The 20,346-nt window shown below is 45.6% G+C and overlaps 1 protein-coding gene across 1 annotated transcript in view; it reads right to left on the bottom strand.

The window, feature by feature from the left end:
• Cdk15 (cyclin dependent kinase 15) overlaps positions 1 to 20,346 on the bottom strand; it is a 98,390-nt gene that overhangs the window by 26,139 nt on the left and 51,905 nt on the right. The window contains exon 10 of the mRNA XM_051153868.1: positions 14,959 to 15,022. Coding sequence (XP_051009825.1) covers positions 14,959 to 15,022 — 64 coding nt within the window. The remainder of the gene's footprint in view (positions 1 to 14,958; positions 15,023 to 20,346) is intronic.

Raw genomic sequence — 20,346 nt, 5'->3', positions numbered from 1 at the left:
GACCCAATGCCCTCTTTTGGCCTTCATAGTCACCTGCATGGGCATGGTAATCCTCTACACATACATGCAATTTAAAAAAAAATAGAATAAATATTTTTTTTAAATCTTTTTAAAGCTTGAGAAGTTCTAAAGTGGATAATAATAGAATATTATTTGGAGCATGCTGTACTATTTATATTTGGACACACTTTTTTTTTTGCATTTGCTTATGACATTAGTGTCGACCACAATGTAAGGGGACTTTTTAAATTTTAGAAATAATAATTAGGCTGGTTGAGTTAGCTCTCCTAGCTCTTGGAAGGCAGAGGCAGGAAGGTCACGACAAGTTCAAGGACTAAATACGGAGACTCAGTTTCAACAAACAAACAAGAACTCATAATTGACATCTGGGTGTGGTGGCATATGCCCATGGTCCTCACACTTGGCAGGCGGGAGCAAGAAGATGGAGAATTCTAGGCCAGCCTAGACTATCTACGGAGCCCAGAAAAACAAGCAAACTAAGAAATAGTCGTCGAAAGCCTAACGCATGTAACGGCCACAAAAGACGCTGAGAAGGGTGCCAGCTGATGGTGCCCATTAAACCGCCCCCTCCTTTCCCCTCCACCCCCACCCCGCTTCCTTGAGATGAGGAGCTCAGGCTGTGATCCCAGCTGAGGATAGATACCTCATTACTAATTTAAAATGGCACTTCTGGCTTTTCCTTTTCTTGGACCTAAAATATGATCATCTTGGTTTTAAAAATCTCTTCTTCCAGGTTCTCTGCAAATGGAATGAACCAAGACGCTGTATCACGGCTAAGAATTGAGTTGTCCTTAGGCAACAGCCACTTTGATAATCCTGACATGTGCTTGTTGGTAGGTGCACAGAAAGATCTAGAAGATCATTAGTGACTGGGGTTAGAGGGGCTCACTCTTCAAACTTATGTACGTATTTTCTCAAAAAAAAAAAATTCAAATAAGGGGTCTAAAGAGATGGCTCAGAGGTTAAGAGCACTGGCTGCTCTTCCAAAGGTCCTGAGTTCAATTCCCAGAAACCACATGGTGGCTCACAACCATCTATAATGTGATCTAATGCCCTCTTCTGGCGTGCAGGTGTAGCATGCAGGCAAAACACTGTATATATAATAAATAAATCTTTTTTAAATTTTTAAAAATTTTTTAAATAAAAAGTAGATAAGCTAGCCTTCCATATCTGAAGACTTCTGCCTACAAATTCCCCATGGATTCAATCAATCATGAATTAGAAATGAGCATAACTTTTAATTGCTGGTCCAAGCACAGTGGCTCAAACTTATACTCCTGAGAAAGGAGACTGAGGCAATGCTGGAGCAGCCCAGGCTACATAATGATACTACTGTCTCAAATAAAAAGTTAAAAAGTAAATTGCTAGGGCAATTGTAGTGAATATATTCAGATTTTTTTAAAATCACTGTTCCCTAAGCTATGTGTTATAACAATTATTCACACAGCACTTTACGCTGTGTTAGGCAATGGGTTCGGGCTCTGAGGGTTCCAACAGATAACACTATTATTTTATTTCCAAAAGTAAGTTCAATTAGAAGCATATTTATAATGCTGAGTTGTAGAGTAAAAAGAATGATTAAAGAAAGCTGTAGTCCTGGGTGGTGCACGTCTTTAATCCCAGCACTCGGGAGGCAGAGGCAGGCAGATCTCCACGTTCAAGTCCAGCCTGGTCTACAGAGTGAGTTCTAGGACAGCCAGGGCTACACAGAGAAACCCTGTTTTGAAAAACAAAAAGAAAGAAGGAGGGAGGGAGGGAGAGAGAGAGAGAGATGTGGACACTGAGTTTCCAAGGTCAGGTGGCACTAGACAGAACCATGCAGCTAATAGCCCTTGGTGGGTACTAAGAGGTCACTTAGTATAAGGTTACTCTGGTGTCTAGCCTGAGTCTACATTCAAAATAACTAGTAAAAACAAGACTATCTGGCATTTGTTTAGTGTTTATTTACGAACTACTTCCTGCCTATTTGCTGTTCTCCCCAATCAGAAAGAAGACGACGAAGAAGAAGAGAAGAAGAAGAAGAAAGAAGAAGAAGAAGAAGAAGAAGAAGAAGAAGAAGAAGAAGAAGAAGAAGAAGAAAGAGGAAAATGATTCCTTGTTTGATCACATCCCAGTTTCCAGCCAACAAAACAAAATCACTAGGACTCCTAGCAAGTTACTTCAACTGTGGTGTCTTAGTCACTTTTCTATTGCTGTGCTCAGCCACCATGACCAAGGCAAGTTATAGAAGAGTTCCTTGGGGGCTTACTGTTTCAGAGGGTTAGAATCCATGGTACTCGCGGTGGGGAGCATGGCAGCAGGAAGACAGGAAAGTTGCTAGAGCTGAGAGCTCATATCTTGAGATACAACCACAAGGCAGAAAGAGCTAACTGGGAATGACATGGGCTTTTCAAACCTCAAAGCCCCCTAGGCCAGGCACGGTGGCACACGCCTTTAATCCCAGCACTAGGGAGGCAGAGGCAGGCAGATCTCTGTGAGTTCCAGACCAGCCTGGTCTACAAAGCAAGTCCAGGACAGCCAAGGCTACACAGAGAAACCCTGTCTCAAAGAACAAAACAAAAGAAAAAAATCCTCAAAGCCCATCCCCAGTAACACACTTCCTCCAATGAGGCCACACCTCCTCCCACAAGGCCACACCTCCTAAACCTTCCCAAACAGTTCCACCAGCTGGGGACCAAGCATTCAAATACATAAACCAACAGGGGTCTTTTCTCATCTAAACCATCACCCATGTGACCGTCTGCCTTAATTTGTTTTGAGTATTCAATGTAAGAGGTGTTGTTTTTTGTCTGTGTGATTGCATACGTGTGTAGGTACGGCATGGTACATGTGTGGAGGTCAGAGAACAGCTTTCGGGAGTCAGCTCTTTCCTCTCACCACAGGCTTCAGTTGAACTCAGGTGGTCAGGCTTACACAGCAAGTGCCTTTGCCTGCTAAGCCATCTTGCTGCTCCAGAGATTTCTTTCCTTTTTGTTTTTGTTTTCTTTTATGTGTATGAGTGTTTTGCCTGCACGTATATGTGTGTGTCTATCGTGTTTATGCCTGGTGCTCACAGAGGCATCAGGAAAAAAAGGGCATCAGATTCCCCTGGAATTGGAGTTGCGAGCTGCCCTGTGGGTGCTGGGATTTGAACCAGGGTCCTCTGAAGCCAGTGCTCTTTTTACCTCTGAGACCTCTCTGGAGCTCTAGGTTATTTCTTTACCGTGTGGCTTAGTAACATGAACACAAAATCCCAGCTCAAATCTCTCTGCCATTCAGGTGCTCTGGTACTTGGGGGTGAGGATTGCTCAACATATCTGGTGAAGCAACAGAAAGTTTCCAGAACTGTTAATTGGGAATCATTTCCAAGTTTCCGGCAAGATTAGATAAGGACTCTGGCGTGTAGCAGGAACTCAAAGGCTGTTGGTCTCTTTGCCTTTCTTTCTTTTCTTCCTTCTTCTGTTCTTGAACACTGTTTAGGAGAGGGAGCACAGGCCAACTGGGTAGGGTGGCCTCACTTGCAGAGCTTTTGAAAGAAGGCAGCCTGGCTCCACCCTCTAGGGAGCCTGATTTAACAGGTCTGGGAGGGGCCACACTTTCATTAGCTGTTGTGCAGTTATTATGTCTTTAATAGGCTCCAGATGCTTCTAGTGAGGTTAAGATTGGAGGGCTGCTGACCCAGCCAAGAAAGTGGGGGTCTAGCACTTGCCAGCAACTCGACATGCTTCCCTGAACCTCACTTCCTCGTCTGCGACAACTCAAGGAGGCTGTTGCGAGAACTCGAATCATCGGTGTATATAAAAACTGCAGAACATAGTAACATCAGACCCTGCTGAGGAAGTTTTTCTCAAAACTAAGAGGGGATGGTGACAAGGGCAAAAGAGTCTCTCAGGAATCCTTAAAGGCTGCCCGTAGACCCAAGGAGGACAACACTTTGAACTTGAGCCCTGTGGTTCTGCATACACTGAAATCCTGACTCTTCCCCATCCGTCCGTCCGTCCGTCCGTCCTGTAGCTACATCAGCAAAGCGGCCAGGGTCCATGGGGAGTGGCTGGAAGGCAGAGCCAAGCCCACAGCCTGCATGTGACCTACCCTCCCACTTGGACGCAGATACCCACACGCCAGCCAGCTGACCTTGCCTCTCTGCCATTGATTTTTTCCCAGTAGTTAAGTTTCGTGCAATCAGTGAGAGAAAGGCCTACAGACAAACAGGCATCACGCACAGCACCATTTTCCAAGAGGGTCTGTTTCTCTGGCTTCAGCGGCCTCTAAAAATAATAAGTGTAGAGGCCTTCTCCTTCCAAGGAAGATAGTAGATCATTAGGATGGCTTTTTCCTCCGTCTCCTCCTTCAGCAGTGGCCTTAAAGAGAGTCAGCCCTTATTGGAGTTCAGATGGAACACTAGGCAAAAGTGAACTGGAAAAGCAGAATACTTAAATTTCCAAAAGAGGTCAAATTCAAATGAGGGCAGAGCGGCTGCTGCCGTACTAAAAGATTAGCACAGGGTCTTATTTTGTTTGGTTTGGTTTGGTTTGGTTTGTTTCATCAGTGTTTAATAAAACTCATTTCACAACTGACTCAAGTATGGAACCTTTTAGTCCCCAGACATTTGTTGATGGGTCAATCGATAAAACATCACCTGGATATTTTGAGGCTTGGCTCAGGGTAAAACATTCTCTGGTTACTATAGCCGTGCTGCCGTCCTGAGGTTATCTTACAGTGCAGTCTGTTGAACTACACCCCTGGAATTTCCTGAACACAATGCATTCTTGAGATACCACGTATTTATATAGTTGATAAGGCTCTTAGCCTGATCTCGCTATCTCAAGCAGTAATGCTGAGCGTGCACTACAAATTTCTGCGGCTCTTTCTCCTCCATCTCTGCTGCACTCGCATCCGGGTTCTCCCTTCCCCACCCCACCACCCCCACCCCCATGTCCTGGCCTGGCTGGTTTCACTCTTCTGCATGGAGCTGGCACAGGAACTTGTTTAGTCTCTGACCTCCAGGATCTCGGGGAAGGATCACCTTCCAGGCCCTAAAAGCCAGGCCACTCCTGCGTGAGGCTCCCTGGCATCCGAGGCTCTCACAGGTCAACTCTGATGCACAGCTTGTCATTCATGGAAGCCTGCATCAAAGCTCCCTGTGATTGCGAGACCACTCCCACCCTCTGAGGCCTGTTCCTAAGGTGAAGAGAGAGACTGAAGAGAGAGACGTCTGACTGCTGGCGTTAGAGACCCTGAGGAAGACCCCATGCTTGGGGGCCAACTACCCTGGCTATTGTCTATCCGCCCTCACAAATGGCCTTTGTGCTCGAGCACACTTCTCGGCTTTATATACCATATTTCACAACGCGCCAGTGGACATTTTCCACTCCCCGCTAGCCTCTACAAACACTTAAGGGCCTCTGAGTGCTCAGCATTGAGCACATGCCTGGCAGTCCCCAGGAAGCTTATGGTCCTGTGATTTCTGTGGCATTGTTATTAACAATTCCTTCTTGGTCCCCTCGGCCCCTCCCCCCACACCCCTTCTCTTCTCAGCTTCCAGAGACTCCTTTTCTGCCTTTAGCCCATTACTTCTGGTCCAGGTTCAGCCATGGCCTTTTGTTTCTCTACACCGTTGGCCTAGGTATCTCTCACAGGGTCTCTCTGTGTAGCCTTGGCTGTCCTGGACTCGCTTTGTAGACCAGGCTGGCTTTGAACTCACAGTGATCCACCTGCCTCTGCCTCCCAAGTGCTGGGATTAAAGGCATGTGCCACCACGCCTGGCTGGAACTGGAAAGGAATGAGGCAAGACTTAACTTTATGTTTATTCTTTAATATTTGGCATTTTATCTTAGTTAATAAATACAAACTATAATCTATGTATAAAAGTACACTCCTGTCATCCCAGCACTTGGGAGGCTAAGGCAGTAGGATTGTGAGTCCAAGGCCAGCCTGGGCTACAAAGTACACAGCAGGCTACCCAGGGGTACAGAGCAAGACCTTGTTTTGAAAAAACAAAACTAACAAATAAAATACTGTATATATACACACACTCATGGTTTTATAGTAAAAGTATTTTTTACCTGCTTTCACTTGTGATTTTTCAATTCTTAATTACTTTAAGATCGCCTGCTCCCACTCCATAAAAAAACCAATAATTGCTACCAAATAAATTAAAGATGAGAAAACCAAAAATAAATGTGGAAACTAGAAGAAACTATTAATTAAGATCAAAGTGGGCTGTGTATATAAATTGATTTCACTGACTGGTGTGGGGGACGGGTTGATAAAGATGTTAATAGAAGTCCCCAGGAGCTTTCTGCAGCACTCCCGAGTGATGCTGGAATGAGCATGTGCGCGGAGCTCAGAGACCCCAGGAATGCCTGTGGCTTCACTAGAGGTAGCAAGGGAGGGATGCTAGCGTTCCAGGAGAGGGGACTGCACTCAACAGTAAGTTCCAGAAGCCACACTCAGCTTTAGAAATCCAGGCTTGGCGGGACGACATCATCCCAAAATGGGCCTGGAAGAGTATCGTTAGCTTGTCCCCCCCATGCAGGGCACTGTTTAATTACCAAACAATTTGTACAGCTTGACAATAGTCCATGTGGAATACTGTGATGATGACTGCCTTAGGGCCCAATGAGTCTGGATTTTCTGGGTCAACTGCTTCCTGGCTGGGTGACCCTAGAACAGATATCTACTTCTTAAAGTCACAGCTCTCATTTATAAAGTATGGTCGGGGGTTGGAGAGATGGCTCAGCTGTTAAAGGCTAGGCTCACAACCAAAACATAAATTATAGGTGATAACATTTGATAAGGTGGTTATGAATCAAAATAAGATGATTTCATTTCACAGTTATCTATTGTTAATACCATGTGTCAGCTAAAGGCCAAGCATAAAATTCTACAAGTAGCTGGCTTAGCCTCTAGCAAATTCTAGAAATCTCTTATAACATATTTGAGCAAAATAAGCAGAGAAGATGCCTATATTGCTGATGTATGTGCCCTACTGTATTCTGCAGTAGATAGGTAACAAGGGTTCTCCTAGGGAGGGCTCCACGGGCACAGGGTGGGTAGGCATCTGATGGCAATTTAGATGTGGGGAAGAGACAGGGACAGGTTTAGCAGGCACTCAGAGACAAGTAGGTAGGTGCTCAAAAACCAAACATCAACTTTAATGACGTGGGAATCCAGGCAACATTTGGGCCCACGCAAGCCAACTTAAAAGTCAGTCCTGGTGCCACAAGGTACACCGGACAGGATTTCTCAGGTTCTAAGTATAGAGAAAAAGAGGCAGTGTGTTCTTACACGCCTGTCGCGGTGTCTGTACCACGGTGGATCACGGAAGCAGCTGAACTCCAACACTGTGACAAAGAGGATGGGGGGTAACTTTGATCATGCTTTTCTGAAAAGGTAGGCTCTGTGGCAGATGCAGGGCAACAATTTTTCAGCACTGTGCTCCTACGCGGGATGGGGAAACAGCATGATTAAACAGAGAGAGAGAGAGAGCAAAGCTGGCTGTTGACTCCATCCGTTCCAAGGAGGAAAAGCCTCTCTGTGAGCCTGGGAGAAAGTGTCCTCATCTGTAAGATGGCACAGCCTCTTCCCACTGTGACCTAGGCAAGCAGCAGTAGAGAGTAGCAATCGCGTGTAATTCGTTATATATAGCATATAATGTACTGTATATACATTATTATTACATATGCATACACTTATGTGTATTGCCCGGTACACAGGGAATATGCTTTAAATGATAGGATTGCTCCCATTTCATGGCTCAGAGAACTGAGAATAAATCATTCCCTCAAGATCTCCTGGACAATAAGTGGAGGACATTGGGGCTTTGCCTTCCAAAGCAGCCCCTTCCTTCTGAGTCCAGTCCAGTGAATAAGTCTCTCAGCAAATAGCTCATGGGTTAGAGCTGATGCCAAAGCAGAGACAATGTTAGTCTGGGTTTGCAGTGATTTATTTGCTCTGAGTTCTTTGAGCCCAATGCATAATAGCTCTTTGCCATGCCATTCAGGGGGAGGGTCGTTTTAAGCCCAAGCTCTGTGTCCTGCATGATTCCCACAGTGGTGAGTGGTGTCGACTGCAGCTGAGCTCTTACACTACCATATATAGAGAGGAATGTATTCATATATGCATATACATATGAAGAACCATATGCAAGCATCTTCCCCTTTCTCTCTCAAAGTCATGGTCTATCCCTAAATACATAAATATAACCTGCTTAGTTCATATAACATAATGTTACATGCGTATACAATCATCCCTAAGATCATATACATGCAGGGAATATCTTAAAGTGGTTTTAAAGTCAGAAGAAGAAATCCAGAGTGAGGCTCAGCCACTTGACTAGACAGCTGCTGTCTGTAGTCCATCCTAGTTATTTCCTGCTTCCACCTAGTGGCCGAAAGCTGCAAAAGCAGGCTTACGGAAAAACAACAGGGTGTTGGCCCGTTTACCCTCGGGTCCCTAGGGCACAGATTCGGATGCTTGGGGCTTTTTTGTGTGTGCTGCTTTCTTGCCTTTTGACTTCCACTAAGTCCCTCTAGAGGGGGGAAAACACCCGAGATGAGGTGTTCTTTCCTGGAACCGAAAACCAGCCTAATCCCGGATGCTTCCCTGTGGCTGAGCTCATGAGGCAAATCAGGCGGGCTTTCCAGCAAATATTTCTTTAAAAGTTCTAAGGCCTTGGTGGACTCTGTTCCCTTCTCTATGGGAACAGGCATCAAAGGGACAGGAGTAAAGTGCTTTGCACGCACATCAGGAACTAATTGCCAATTTGGCAAATGCATTGACTAATGTCACGCACTGTTATTTCTAAATCCTCTCCTGTCCTTGACCCCCAGTATCTAGGTGTAAAGGAGAAGGTCTTCTGGTGCCTCAGATGGAATTGAGAGGGATTTAAACTCAGCGCTTTTGAGTGTGGTGAAATGAACTCAGCAGTACACTAATGCTAGGATTTGAGCTCACACAGCATGAGAGCTTTCAAAAACCATGTTTAAGGAAGCAAACAGAGCCCCGACAGACCCTTTCAGGGGAGCAAAGGGAGCTGGACGGAACAATCAATGACACATTAAAAACCACAACCGGGCTGTGACCATGTGGGCAGAAGGAAACGTTCCTCTTTATCACGAGATCTTTGCATCTAACGAGACAGCCTGGACAGCCTCCAGAGGAGCGGGCCTCTGTTTACTTTAACAGAGACACGTCTAAATATTTAGCTGATTCCCTGAAAAGCCCAACGTGATTTTTGTAGCAAACAGGTCTCCAAGGTACTAGGACCTTGTCGTCTGTTGCCATTGAAAACCTAGACAGAGGGGACTTGGAGAAGAAAATTTTAAAAAACGATTGTGATCAACAGCACAAATGCTTAGGTTTCTTTTCCTCTCAGAATGAACTGTATTTTAATGCCCTTCAAGTACTTAGGACCAACACCATGCTAGGTGTCTCTTATCTTTAACGGAGTCTATTTCCCTTCTCCTGTAGGCTTTATTCGTAGCTGGATGGGGAAGGCTCCACGTGTGGGTGGGCACATGCCTGCTTAGTTGGCCCCAGAATGTTTGAGGTCCGAATGGCCCTTAGTGCATTTTCTTGTGAACGGAGGTACCAAGGCTGCAGGAACTTAGTGGGGAAACATCTACAGGCATCTGCTGCTTGAATTCACACTGCTGTCTCTGTATTAGCAGATCTCAGCCAAGATGAACATCTGGTTTGCTCTAAGCCTCTGGGATCTCCTGTGCCACAAACCCACCACAGCGCAGATAGCCCATCGGCGGGGGCTTTAACCTCTTCAGACACTGAGCTTGAAGAATCCCCTTCAGGACTCTCTCTTTGCTTCAGGACGCTTAGGGAGGGTCACCAAAGCCTCTCCCCTCCCCCACTGCAAGAGGCCAGCAGCCTCGGTGTCCCGTCAGTTTGATTAATGTGTTCTTGCCTAATTGTGTGAAAGAGAGCGGGGCCCTTTAGCAAGTGTGACCAGTTTATTGTTCAGCCAATCACAGGCACCTCAGTTAGCATGTGAATGGGGGTGCCTTGCAGGAGGAGGCGGGTGAGTTCTGCCGGCAGCGGCGCGGGGTGCAGAGCAACACCCACTCCTTTGAGGGGAAGTTACTGCGCTCTACTAAACCTGTAAACTTTGTAGTCAAAGACCTTTTTCTCCTCCCTCTTTTTTTCAAGATTCTTTTCCCCCATGGTACGACCAGGCGAGGCCCTGGCTACTCTGCAGATGGAGTTCACGTTCCAGGGTTTTTAATATTTCACTTTTATATTTCTGTTAGAGGATGATCCTGCTGAGAGTCTGGGAATCCAGGCTCGTCAGAACCCCCTCACTGACACTTGGATATACAGCTCTGAAAGAGATCCCAGGAGGAAAGATTAAACAACAACCAAAAAAAAGGCCTATTTTTCAAAGCCTACTTCTCAATCTGCCCACATCAAAATAAGACAACTGGCCCTTTGAAGGGAAGGATAGAGAGTTCTCAGCCAGCTTGCTTCAAGTGGAGAGTGGGGAAGGAGAGGAAGGAAGGAGGAGGAGCGAAGGAGGCAGTCTTGAACACCTCTCTTGCCTTCCTGATTTAATCAGGCACAAGTAGCTACAACCAGCTATAGCCTAAAGCTGGTACTTACTGGAGTCCGCATTGTGTGTGTGTGTGTGTGGCGGGGGGGTTAATGTCCCCACCAGAATCAGTATGGTTCCTCAAGACAGAATCCAAACAAGGCCTGACAATGGCAGCCAACGGATGTAGACCGGACTGTTCACACAAGTTCAGAGTAGCCAAATACCTTTGCTTGTGTTGAGTGGAGAGTATATTAGGAATTTAACTCAGTAGCACGTGGCACACAATTTTCTAAATGAGCAAATGACTAAAGTGAATATTTCTCAAACAAAACAAAACAAAACATGTGAATGGCCAAGGAACACACACACACACACACACACACACACAGAGTAATCAGTAATCATCAGAGAAATGAGCATCAAAACCAAGAGACTGCATCCAATGTCAGAACAGACACTATCCACAAGGCAAAAAGGAAGCTGGGTGTCGTGGCGCATGCCAGCTGGGAGGCTGAGGTGGAAGGGTCACTGTGAGTACTAGGTCAGCGTGGGCTAGTGAAGTGGATTCCAGGCCAGCCTGAGTTACATAACAAGATCTTTCCTTCAAAACAAAAAAACAAAAAAACAAAAAACCTCCACACACAGATGATGATGATGATGACCATGATGATAGTGGTGGTGGTGGTGGTGATGGTGATGATGGTGATGATGGTGGTGATGGTGATGATGGTGGTGATGGTGGTGGCGATGGTGGTGGTGATGGTGGTGATGGTGGTGGTGGTGATGATGGTGGTGGTGGTGATGATGGTGGTGGTGGTGATGGTGGTGGTGGTGGTGATGGTGGTGGTGGTGGTGATGGTGGTGGTGGTGATGGTGATGATGGTGATGATGGTGGTGGTGGTGGTGATGATGGTGGTGGTGGTGATGATGGTGGTGGTGATGGTGATGGTGGTGGTGGTGATGATGGTGGTGGTGGTGATGGTGATGATGGTGATGGTGATGATGGTGGTGGTGGTGGTGGTGATGGTGATGATGGTGGTGGTGATGATGGTGGTGGTGGTGGTGATGATGGTGATGATGGTGGTGGTGGTGGTGGTGATGATGGTGGTGGTGGTGATGGTGATGATGCTGGTGATGATGATGATGATGATGGTGATGATGAGGGTGATGATGGTGGTGATGGTAATGATGGTGGTGGTGGTGGTGATGATGATGGTGGTGGTGGTGATGATGGTGGTGATGGTGGTGGTAGTGGTGGTGGTGGTGATGGTGGTGGTGATGATGGTGGTAGTGATGATGGTGGTGGTGGTGTTGATGATGGTAGTGATGACATGGTGATGATGGTGGTAGTGGTGGTGATGGTGAATGTGGGTAAGAATACGGGCAATGACAAAATCTCACTATTCTTACTATTGGTAGGAACATAAATGAGTACAGCTTTACAGCTGTTATGGAAAACAGTACAAATATTTATTTAAAAGAAACCCAGGACTCATTCGCTACTGTGCATATATCCAAAGGAACCAACAGCAGTGTGTCACGTATACAGCCATACTCGGTGTTCGCTGCAGCACTGTTTACACTAGCCAAGGCATAGGCTAAGGTAGGCATATATTGAAATAAAAATGAAAGGAGGAGCTTGCTATACACTCATAACAGAAGACTATGTGTCCATAAAAATAACAGGATTCTGTCATTTCCAATAACATGGGTGTGACTGAGGACAGTGCTCACTGGACTAAACTGAGGACAGGAAGATGAGCCTCATGCGTTCTCACTTCTATGCAGAAGGTAAACGTTGGCTTCAACAGAAGGAGAGTAAAGTAGCAGTTAACCAGAGCCTGGGAAGGCCGTGGGGGAGGGAAGAATGGAGGAGGGGTGCCCCGGAAAGAAAGGTAACGATCTAGCACCCGCCTCCACTTCAGTGTTCCACAAACTATTGCAGTTCAAGTCTGTGGAAACCGTGGCAGTTCAGGAAGGGCATAGATGGACATGCGTCAAGAGAGAGTTGCTTATTCATAAGACTCACTCCTGGGACAGGAATCTCCACTACCCCTTTAGAACACAGTCCTTTTAACTGAGTCGTTAATACAGGGCCAAGCCATGCCCAAGATGCCCTAGACTGTTAAGATTTACAAAAATGGGGCTTGGAATCCTGGCTGTGATTAAGGTTACAACTTCTGCCTCACATTCAGCTTGACCCACAGCCATACACAGGAAGGAAGCAGCCCTCACTGGTGAGCACTGCAGCAACAGCGGAGAACCGGAGAATGAGTCCAGCTCCATGCTCTGGAGACTCAAGAACACACCACATCCATCTGGGAACTGTAGCACCCTGCACGGGTCGAGCGGATAGCAAGTGCTCACAAACAGTTTTACTTCTCCGAATTAAACAGAAGGTGACAACAATGTTGACACTGGGACTGGAGAGTTTTCTTTGTGAATTTGCTTTGACATGACAGCAAAATGAACAGTGTGACATATTTCTTTCAATTTTTGCAGAGCCCAGTTATCTTCTTAGCATGGCACCTGGCGAGGAAGCCTTTGGCGATGTTCCTAGCTTTGATGACCATCTGTCGTGGGGCTATCTCATTATTGCCTGGACCAACCTGCCCTCCCAAGCATGTGAAGTCTGGGTAGCTGCCTATGCTTACCACAGCAACTTGGTGTGCACATGCGCCTAAATGGGATTCTAATCTTATGCTTGCATCTGTGTTAGGGAGCAGAGGAAGGCAAGTGGGCCCATTTCCACTCAGGCAAAGGAGAGTGAATGGGGGTGGGGGGGATAACAGGCTGGCTGGAAAAATGATGAGGTTCTCCTGGAAACCATGACAACGAGAGCCAAGAGCTACTGCAGACTGGACCATAATTGCCGTAAACAGCTTTTCTTCCTTATCTCCATCTCACACCAATGGAGAAAGATGCTATTGTACACCTCAAGACCAGAGTCTTATGCTCTTTTGAAAAAATTAGAAATAGTAAAACTGTTCTAAATGACTCTGAGTATTTTAGCAAGGAGTACGATCATTCACGAAGAGACTGAAAGGACTTTGCAGTTAGTCTTTGGCTTTCCATTAAGTTTTGTTTCCTGACCAGTTCACAACAAAACAAACTGATGGCTATGCATGGCTTTTTGCATGAAAATAACAAATGCGGAATAAAAAGGGAAAAACAGCCTTCTTTTCACATGTCTCGTTAACTCCTCTTCTTCCTGCTCTTTATTCTCTGTCTCTGTCTGTCTGTCTGTCTGTCTGTCTGTCTCTCTCTCTCTCTCCCCACCTCCCACCCCCTCAGTTGGCCTTTTAGACCCAGGCCTCTCACTCTTTAGCCTCCCAAGAGCTGGAATCATGGGCTGACAGCGCCACACACCTGGATTTTTGTTTTTGTCCCTCGTCACCTTTGAAGTCTCCCTGCAATGTCTTGCTCTCATGAAAGTCTTCCAGAAAAACCTCATATACCAAAGTCTATAATGACAATGTGGGAAGACTTGGGTGTTCAGTCGTGGACCGCGTAAGAAAGTAGAGATTGTATAGTCTCAAGCACTTTCCTCCCAGTCACGTCCTCATCTGTGCACGGGCACCTACCCCTTTAGTCCTGCCACAGGAGGTTAGCTCCAGCAGGCCTTCGCTTGCTTCCCTGCTTCCCAGGGCTTCTGAGATGGCCCATCTTCATCCTCCGGCTCCCTGGGTGTCTCCTCCCTTCTGTCTCAGTGCCTTGAAGTGGCTTCCTGGTTATCTGACCATCGGCCATGGCTTGTGGAACCACTTCTCAAAGAATTTCCCTGTTCACAGTACTTCCAATGTTTCTTGAGAGACAACGTGTAACAGATACGACCAGTTGTCAGGCAGAGAGACAACTCTTGAGTGGCTTCTCACTGGACTTATCCTAGGTCTAGTGTGCTGCTAGCTCCCTCTGTTGCTTTAGCTTTCCTTTTATACAAGGCCCAACCATGTAAGAAATATACTCAGTGACAGTTATGGGCTCAAAAGTAAGAAGAGTCCCTTGCTCGTGAGATTCAAAGTGTGCTGTTCTTTTGAGCCGTGAGGTCCTTGGGAATGGATGTAGACTCCATGGCAACAGTTCTTTCTAATCATTTTCACTGTGCTACCTGGGTTTTATAGCATCAGGAAACTGATTTAATCTTAATAAAAGGATTAAGTTGAGCATGGTGGTACAAGTCTGAAATGCCAGCACTTGGGAGATAGAGATGGGTAGTTCTCTGTGAGGTCAAGGTTAGCCTGGTCTACACAGCAAGTTCCAAGCTGGCTGGGGCTGCACAGTGAGACCCTGCTCTAAACAAATAAATGACAAACAAACAAAAGAATTAGTTGGAAAACATATGCATCTAGTCGTCTGTCTTTGTTAGGATGAATGCCTGGCATTGTTAGTTCCTGGAATGTTTAGCAGCTTACCTGGATTGTAGTTGGGCAGCTTGGAGACTCCAGGCCAGGTATCCTCTGTGGGCACTCCCAGTACCTACACCACCCAGAGAAAGAGAAACAATGGTAAGAAGAAACCAGGCAGATAGAACAGGCACAGGCATAAAGGACAGAGCAGGGGCAATGAAGAGTTTAGTGACGTCACATGGCACCAATTGAGATACAGGAGAAAAAAATTTTAGTAGTTCCAACATCTTTTAGTTTATTGTGCAAAGCACTGCATCCCCTCGGTCCTGAGCCCCGTGTCTCCACTAACTCAATCTGCATGACTGCCAAGTGCTCAGGCTCTGAAGCAACAGGAGTGACTGTCCTTCCCCTTCCAGCACAGGCCTGAAGCTCATTGGCAGGCGATGCCGCTGGCCTGCATGATGACTCAGCATAGGCAGTCGGCTGTTCCTGGCTGAGTTCAAATCAAAGACGACTCAAGTTACTGACCTTTAGGCAGTGGAACACTGGCTAAAAAACGACCCCGCTCCCACCTCATCTTTCTTACTAAATTGATCTCATTCTCTTGTTTTTCTCTGTGTCCAGCAGCTCAGACTATAATTTGGCTCTCCACTGGCAGATTGTAACGGTGACATCGTATGAGATAGAGCCGGTGTGTGTTCGCGCATGCGCGTGAATGCCAGGCGTATGGAGGGTGGAGGACAACCCCATGGACAACTCCCGTCATGTTTATGTGATTTCTGGGCATCAAATTCAGCTCTCCAGGCCTGCACAGCAAGCCTTTACCCACCAAACTATCTTGTTTGTTTGTTTGTTTGTTTGTCCTGACCTATACTTTAGATGTCCAAATTTAAGTTCTTGTTTTGAACGAAGGGTAGTATAGAAATGAAAGTCTTCAGGAGTATGAAGCCAAATAGAGTTCAGAAGGAGCCGTTACTGAGGTCCTCTAAAAACACCATCCTACCATTCTTTAAAGGTGACCACCAATCCCATAGCCAGATGTGTGCAGGAGACTGACTAGCATGACGTTCGTGGCCTGTTCTAGTAGTTTGCTTTGCATCACCACAGTGTGACTGTTCTCTGAAGTGTATCACAATATTTTTTTTTTCTGTAAAACATTGAATTAGAGACACTGGCTCAGTTTTTATGACAGGAAGCTAATTGTCTGGCTCAATATAATTAATGAGGAATGTAGGACCTTAAGCTCACCCGTGTGGTGACGGTGACGAGGTCCCTGGTGGAGAGAGGTGTGCTTGTAGGACCTATTGTACTTGCCTTTAGACAAAAGACACTAAAGTGCTATTTTCCCTCCCATAATGTGTTTTGAAAAGTCATGCAACCCAGTAAAAGCTTCCAGCTTTGATCCGCTCTCTAAACAAACTGAGAAGTGACTGAGAGGATTACAGCCTTCTCCTACCAGCCAACCCAAGCCTGAGGGAGCACTGAGGATCCTGGATTCCATTCTGAAAAACCAACTAGACTAATTCTTCTTTTGTGGGTGAAGCCCGGAGGAGGGGATGCTAATTCTTTCTCAGCCTACTGTCATCTGTATTTGTACAGATGCCTGTGTAAACAAGTGGGTGTGACTCATGGGTACTCATTCATCTTCTGATAGCTGGCAAAGCACAGTGGAAAGAAAGCAAGGCCCAGGAGGAAACAATACAGGAAATGAATAGCAACCACAGCCATGGTTTCTGGGAGGTGAAAGTTACCAGACTTCTTGATTACTTTGTACTATGTTTAACCGGAGGCCAGATGGATACCAAATTTCCTGAAAAATTTTTATGCTAAAAAACTTTTTAAGCTGAGATGTTAGAAATTTAAGCAAAAATTCAATTATTCACTTAGTAAAAAAAAAAAAAAAAAAATCATTTAGTAAGATACAACTTCAGAAACTTTATAATCTTTGATTTTCTAACTTATTTCACAGGCAATGAAAGCAAAAGTAGATGAATAGGAGTACATAAAACTAAAAAAAGCTCCTAGAAAAAGAAATAATGGAATGCAGACATAATCTGCAGAATGGTGGAAAACACTTGGGAATTGTTTAATTGGTTAGAGGTTGATAGCCATCATAAATGTAAGGGACTCAGGGAACTCAGTAACAAGCAAACAAATAAACCTCATTTTTAAAAAATGGACAAAGAACTCCAGTAGAAATTTTGTATTGTTTTGGTTTTTGACAGGGTTTCTCTGTGTAGTCTTGGCTGGCCTCGAACTCACAGCCATCTGCCTGCTTCTGCCTCCCTAAGTGCTGGGATTAAAGGCGTGCACCTCGGTGCCCAGCTCCAATGGACATTTCTCTTTCTTTCTTTTCTTTCTTTCTTTCATTCATTCAAGATTTACCTATTTGTTTTATATAGGTGAGTGCTCTATCTGCATGTACACCTGCAGGCCAGAAGAGGGCACCAGATCACATTATAGATGGCTGTGAGCCACCATATGGTTGCTGGGAATTGAACTCAGAACCTCTGGAAGAGCAGATAGTGCTCTTAACCTCTAAGCCATCTCTCCAGCCCTCTAATAGACATTTCTTGAAGGAAGATACACAAATGTCCCACATCACTAACCATCAGAGAAATGCAATCTAGGACAATAACTATTGTTAGGCCTATGGAACTATCACAGAAGAAGTGGACACAGGCAGTCCTGATGAGACTTGGTAGGTCAGCTGGAAGGGGAGAAGGGTTCCCCCTCTCTGAGGACTAGGGGGAGGGGGAGGGGAGGTGAGCCGGGAGGAGCCGAGGGAGGGGGCTACGATCAGGATATAAAGTGAATAAAATTTAAAAAATAAGTTTAAATGTTAAAAAAATGAATACATATTACAAAATACCTATTGGGCTACGGAATGCCTCAGTGCAGGAGAGTATGCCGAGCATTCAGGAAGCCCTGGGGACCAACACTGAGGAAGCCGAGAACCAATTTCCACAGGTTTTCCTCTGATCGCCACACACATGCTGTGGCACTCACAGTTGTATACAGGAATGAACAAGCACCCATATACAACGCAGCAAATAAATAAATGTAATAATTAAAAAAAATAAAACATTTGAACTCAAAGTCATATAGTCTTTTCCCATCTGTTCTGTCCGCTTGTACACTTCAAATACTTCCTTCTTGCCTTAAATATGTACCAATTACAGCCCCATTTTGCACAAGGAGACCAGACGATTAATACTGTTGCCTGGCATTTACCATTGATTGCATATTGCTGAAAGGAACAAAGAACAACTCAACTGCTTGAGATGTAAAGCAACCAAGCTGAGCCATGGAGCTGGCTCAGCAGGAAATGGAGCTTGCCGCCACATCTGGTGACCTGAGTCGCCACCACACCTGGTGACCTGAGTCGCCACCACACCTGGTGACCTGAGTTTGACCCCTGGGAACCTCCATGGTAGAATCAGAGAACTGGCTCCCTCAAGTTGTCCTCTGACCTTTACATGCACGCTGTGCTCATGTACTTGCCCCCAAAACTACATGTAAAAAACAACAAAGTCACTTAATGTAATAATTTTGCTCAGTTTCCCTCAGAATATGGAACTATGGGTGCAAGAGAGAGTGCCTGGATTAAGTGAGCCAGACAAGTCTTACTCAAGACAGTAAGACTCAAGAGAGTTCGGGTATAGCCATGTTCTTTGTTTTTTTAAAGATTTATTTATTTATTATGTATACAGTGTTCTCTCTGCAAATACACCTGCATGCCAAAGGAGGGCACCAGATCTCATGATAGATGGTCATGAGCCACCGTGTCGTTGCTGGGAATTGAACTCAGGACCTCTGGAAGAGCAGCCAGTGCTCTTAACCTCTGAGCCAGCTCTCCAGCCCAACCATGTTCTTTGCTATACCCAAAGTTAGAGCTGTGTTCAGAACTCATGAGTTCTGACTCTAGGCCAGTATTACTTTTGATTTGCTTACTTGATGTAAGTTTGTAATAAGTTGTCATAATGTCAAAATAAAGTCTCTGGTTTGCTTTAGCATTCTGAAGGTAAAGATAGGCATGAATACGGCTTTCCGGGCAGGGTGTGGCGGGCTAACTCGTCTTCCGGCACCTTATGTCGAGATTTGAGCACGGACAGAGCCTTCCACTTACACACAAACGTTGTAGGTCACGTGGCGGTGGCAGTCACGAAGGACCAACAATTAGAGAGCCAGGGAAACATCCGATTTCTGAGCGCTGTGCTAAATGCAAAGAACTGGACTGTTTTCGATGTGTGTGGTTATTTAAAGAGTACCAAATATCTTTTTCTTAAACCAGGCTTATATACAACACTAATAGAAGCTGGGACTCTACTTACGTCCTTTCCGCATATGACAGTTTCCAAGCATTCCAACAGTGCACCTCACGTCAGCACTAGTTGATGTTAGCCATCCGCACCTACGTCCTCTTAGCGCACGCTCAGTTTGCACTTGCTCACCTATGCTGTACTGGGACAGCAGGCATCACTCCGGCCTGACTGAAAAGCACAGTCCTCACACCCCCCCACACCCCCCACCCCGCCCTTGCCCGTTACTTTATGCTTCTCGTTGTGCGAAGGGCCATTGCAGGGTGCAGCCTAGCAATACCAATTGTTCTCTCATGGTTACAGACAAGGAATAACAGAAGTGAAGGAGCAGAACAACTGCAGCTGAGTTACTGAAACGTGTCTATAACATCATATGACGGAAAGCAAATATTTACATATATGTACATACATGTACATACATGTACATACATGTACATACACACATATACATATACTTGAGACACAGTCTTGCTGAGTAGTCCTGGATGAACTGGTACTTGCCAACAGCCCAGGTTCGACTCAAATTCATGGAAATCCCTCCTGCCTCAGCCTTCCAACTACAGGGGTCATAGGAGAACTCAAGAAAGCAATTTCTTGGGCCTGGAGAGATGGCTCAGAGGTTAAGAGCACCGGCTACTCTTCCAAATGGTCCTGAGTTCAATTCCCTGCAAGCACATTGTGGTGCACAGCCATCTATAATGAGATCTGGTGCCCTGTTCTGGTATGCAGGTGTGCAGGTGTGCAAGTGTGCATGTGGGCAGAGCCCTGTATACATAATAAATAAACAGATCTTTTTAAAAAAGAAAATAAAGCAATTTCTTAAAATTTCTCCCCCACCCCCCCCACTGCACGCACAACCCTTAGGTCACTCCTCCACCATGTGGTCCCAGGGATTGAACTCAGCTGTCAGCAGCTTGACAGCTTGACAGCAGGGCCTTTATCCTCTGAGCTATCTCTCTAGCCCTACAAATATTAACCAAGCACTCACAGTCAACTGTTTTGCTAGACATTTCATCTTACAGAATTCTCATAACAAGGTTACATCATACAACTAAATTCACTTTGTACATGAGAAAACTAAAGCTTAAGAGGAGCTATATGAGCCGGGTGCCGTGGCGCACACCTTTGATCC

Source organism: Acomys russatus, chromosome 12 (genome assembly GCF_903995435.1).
Source record: "Acomys russatus chromosome 12, mAcoRus1.1, whole genome shotgun sequence".
Lineage (NCBI taxonomy): Eukaryota > Metazoa > Chordata > Mammalia > Rodentia > Muridae > Acomys > Acomys russatus.
Note: the sequence above shows the minus strand (reverse complement) of the source record. Positions and strands in the feature narration are given on the sequence as shown.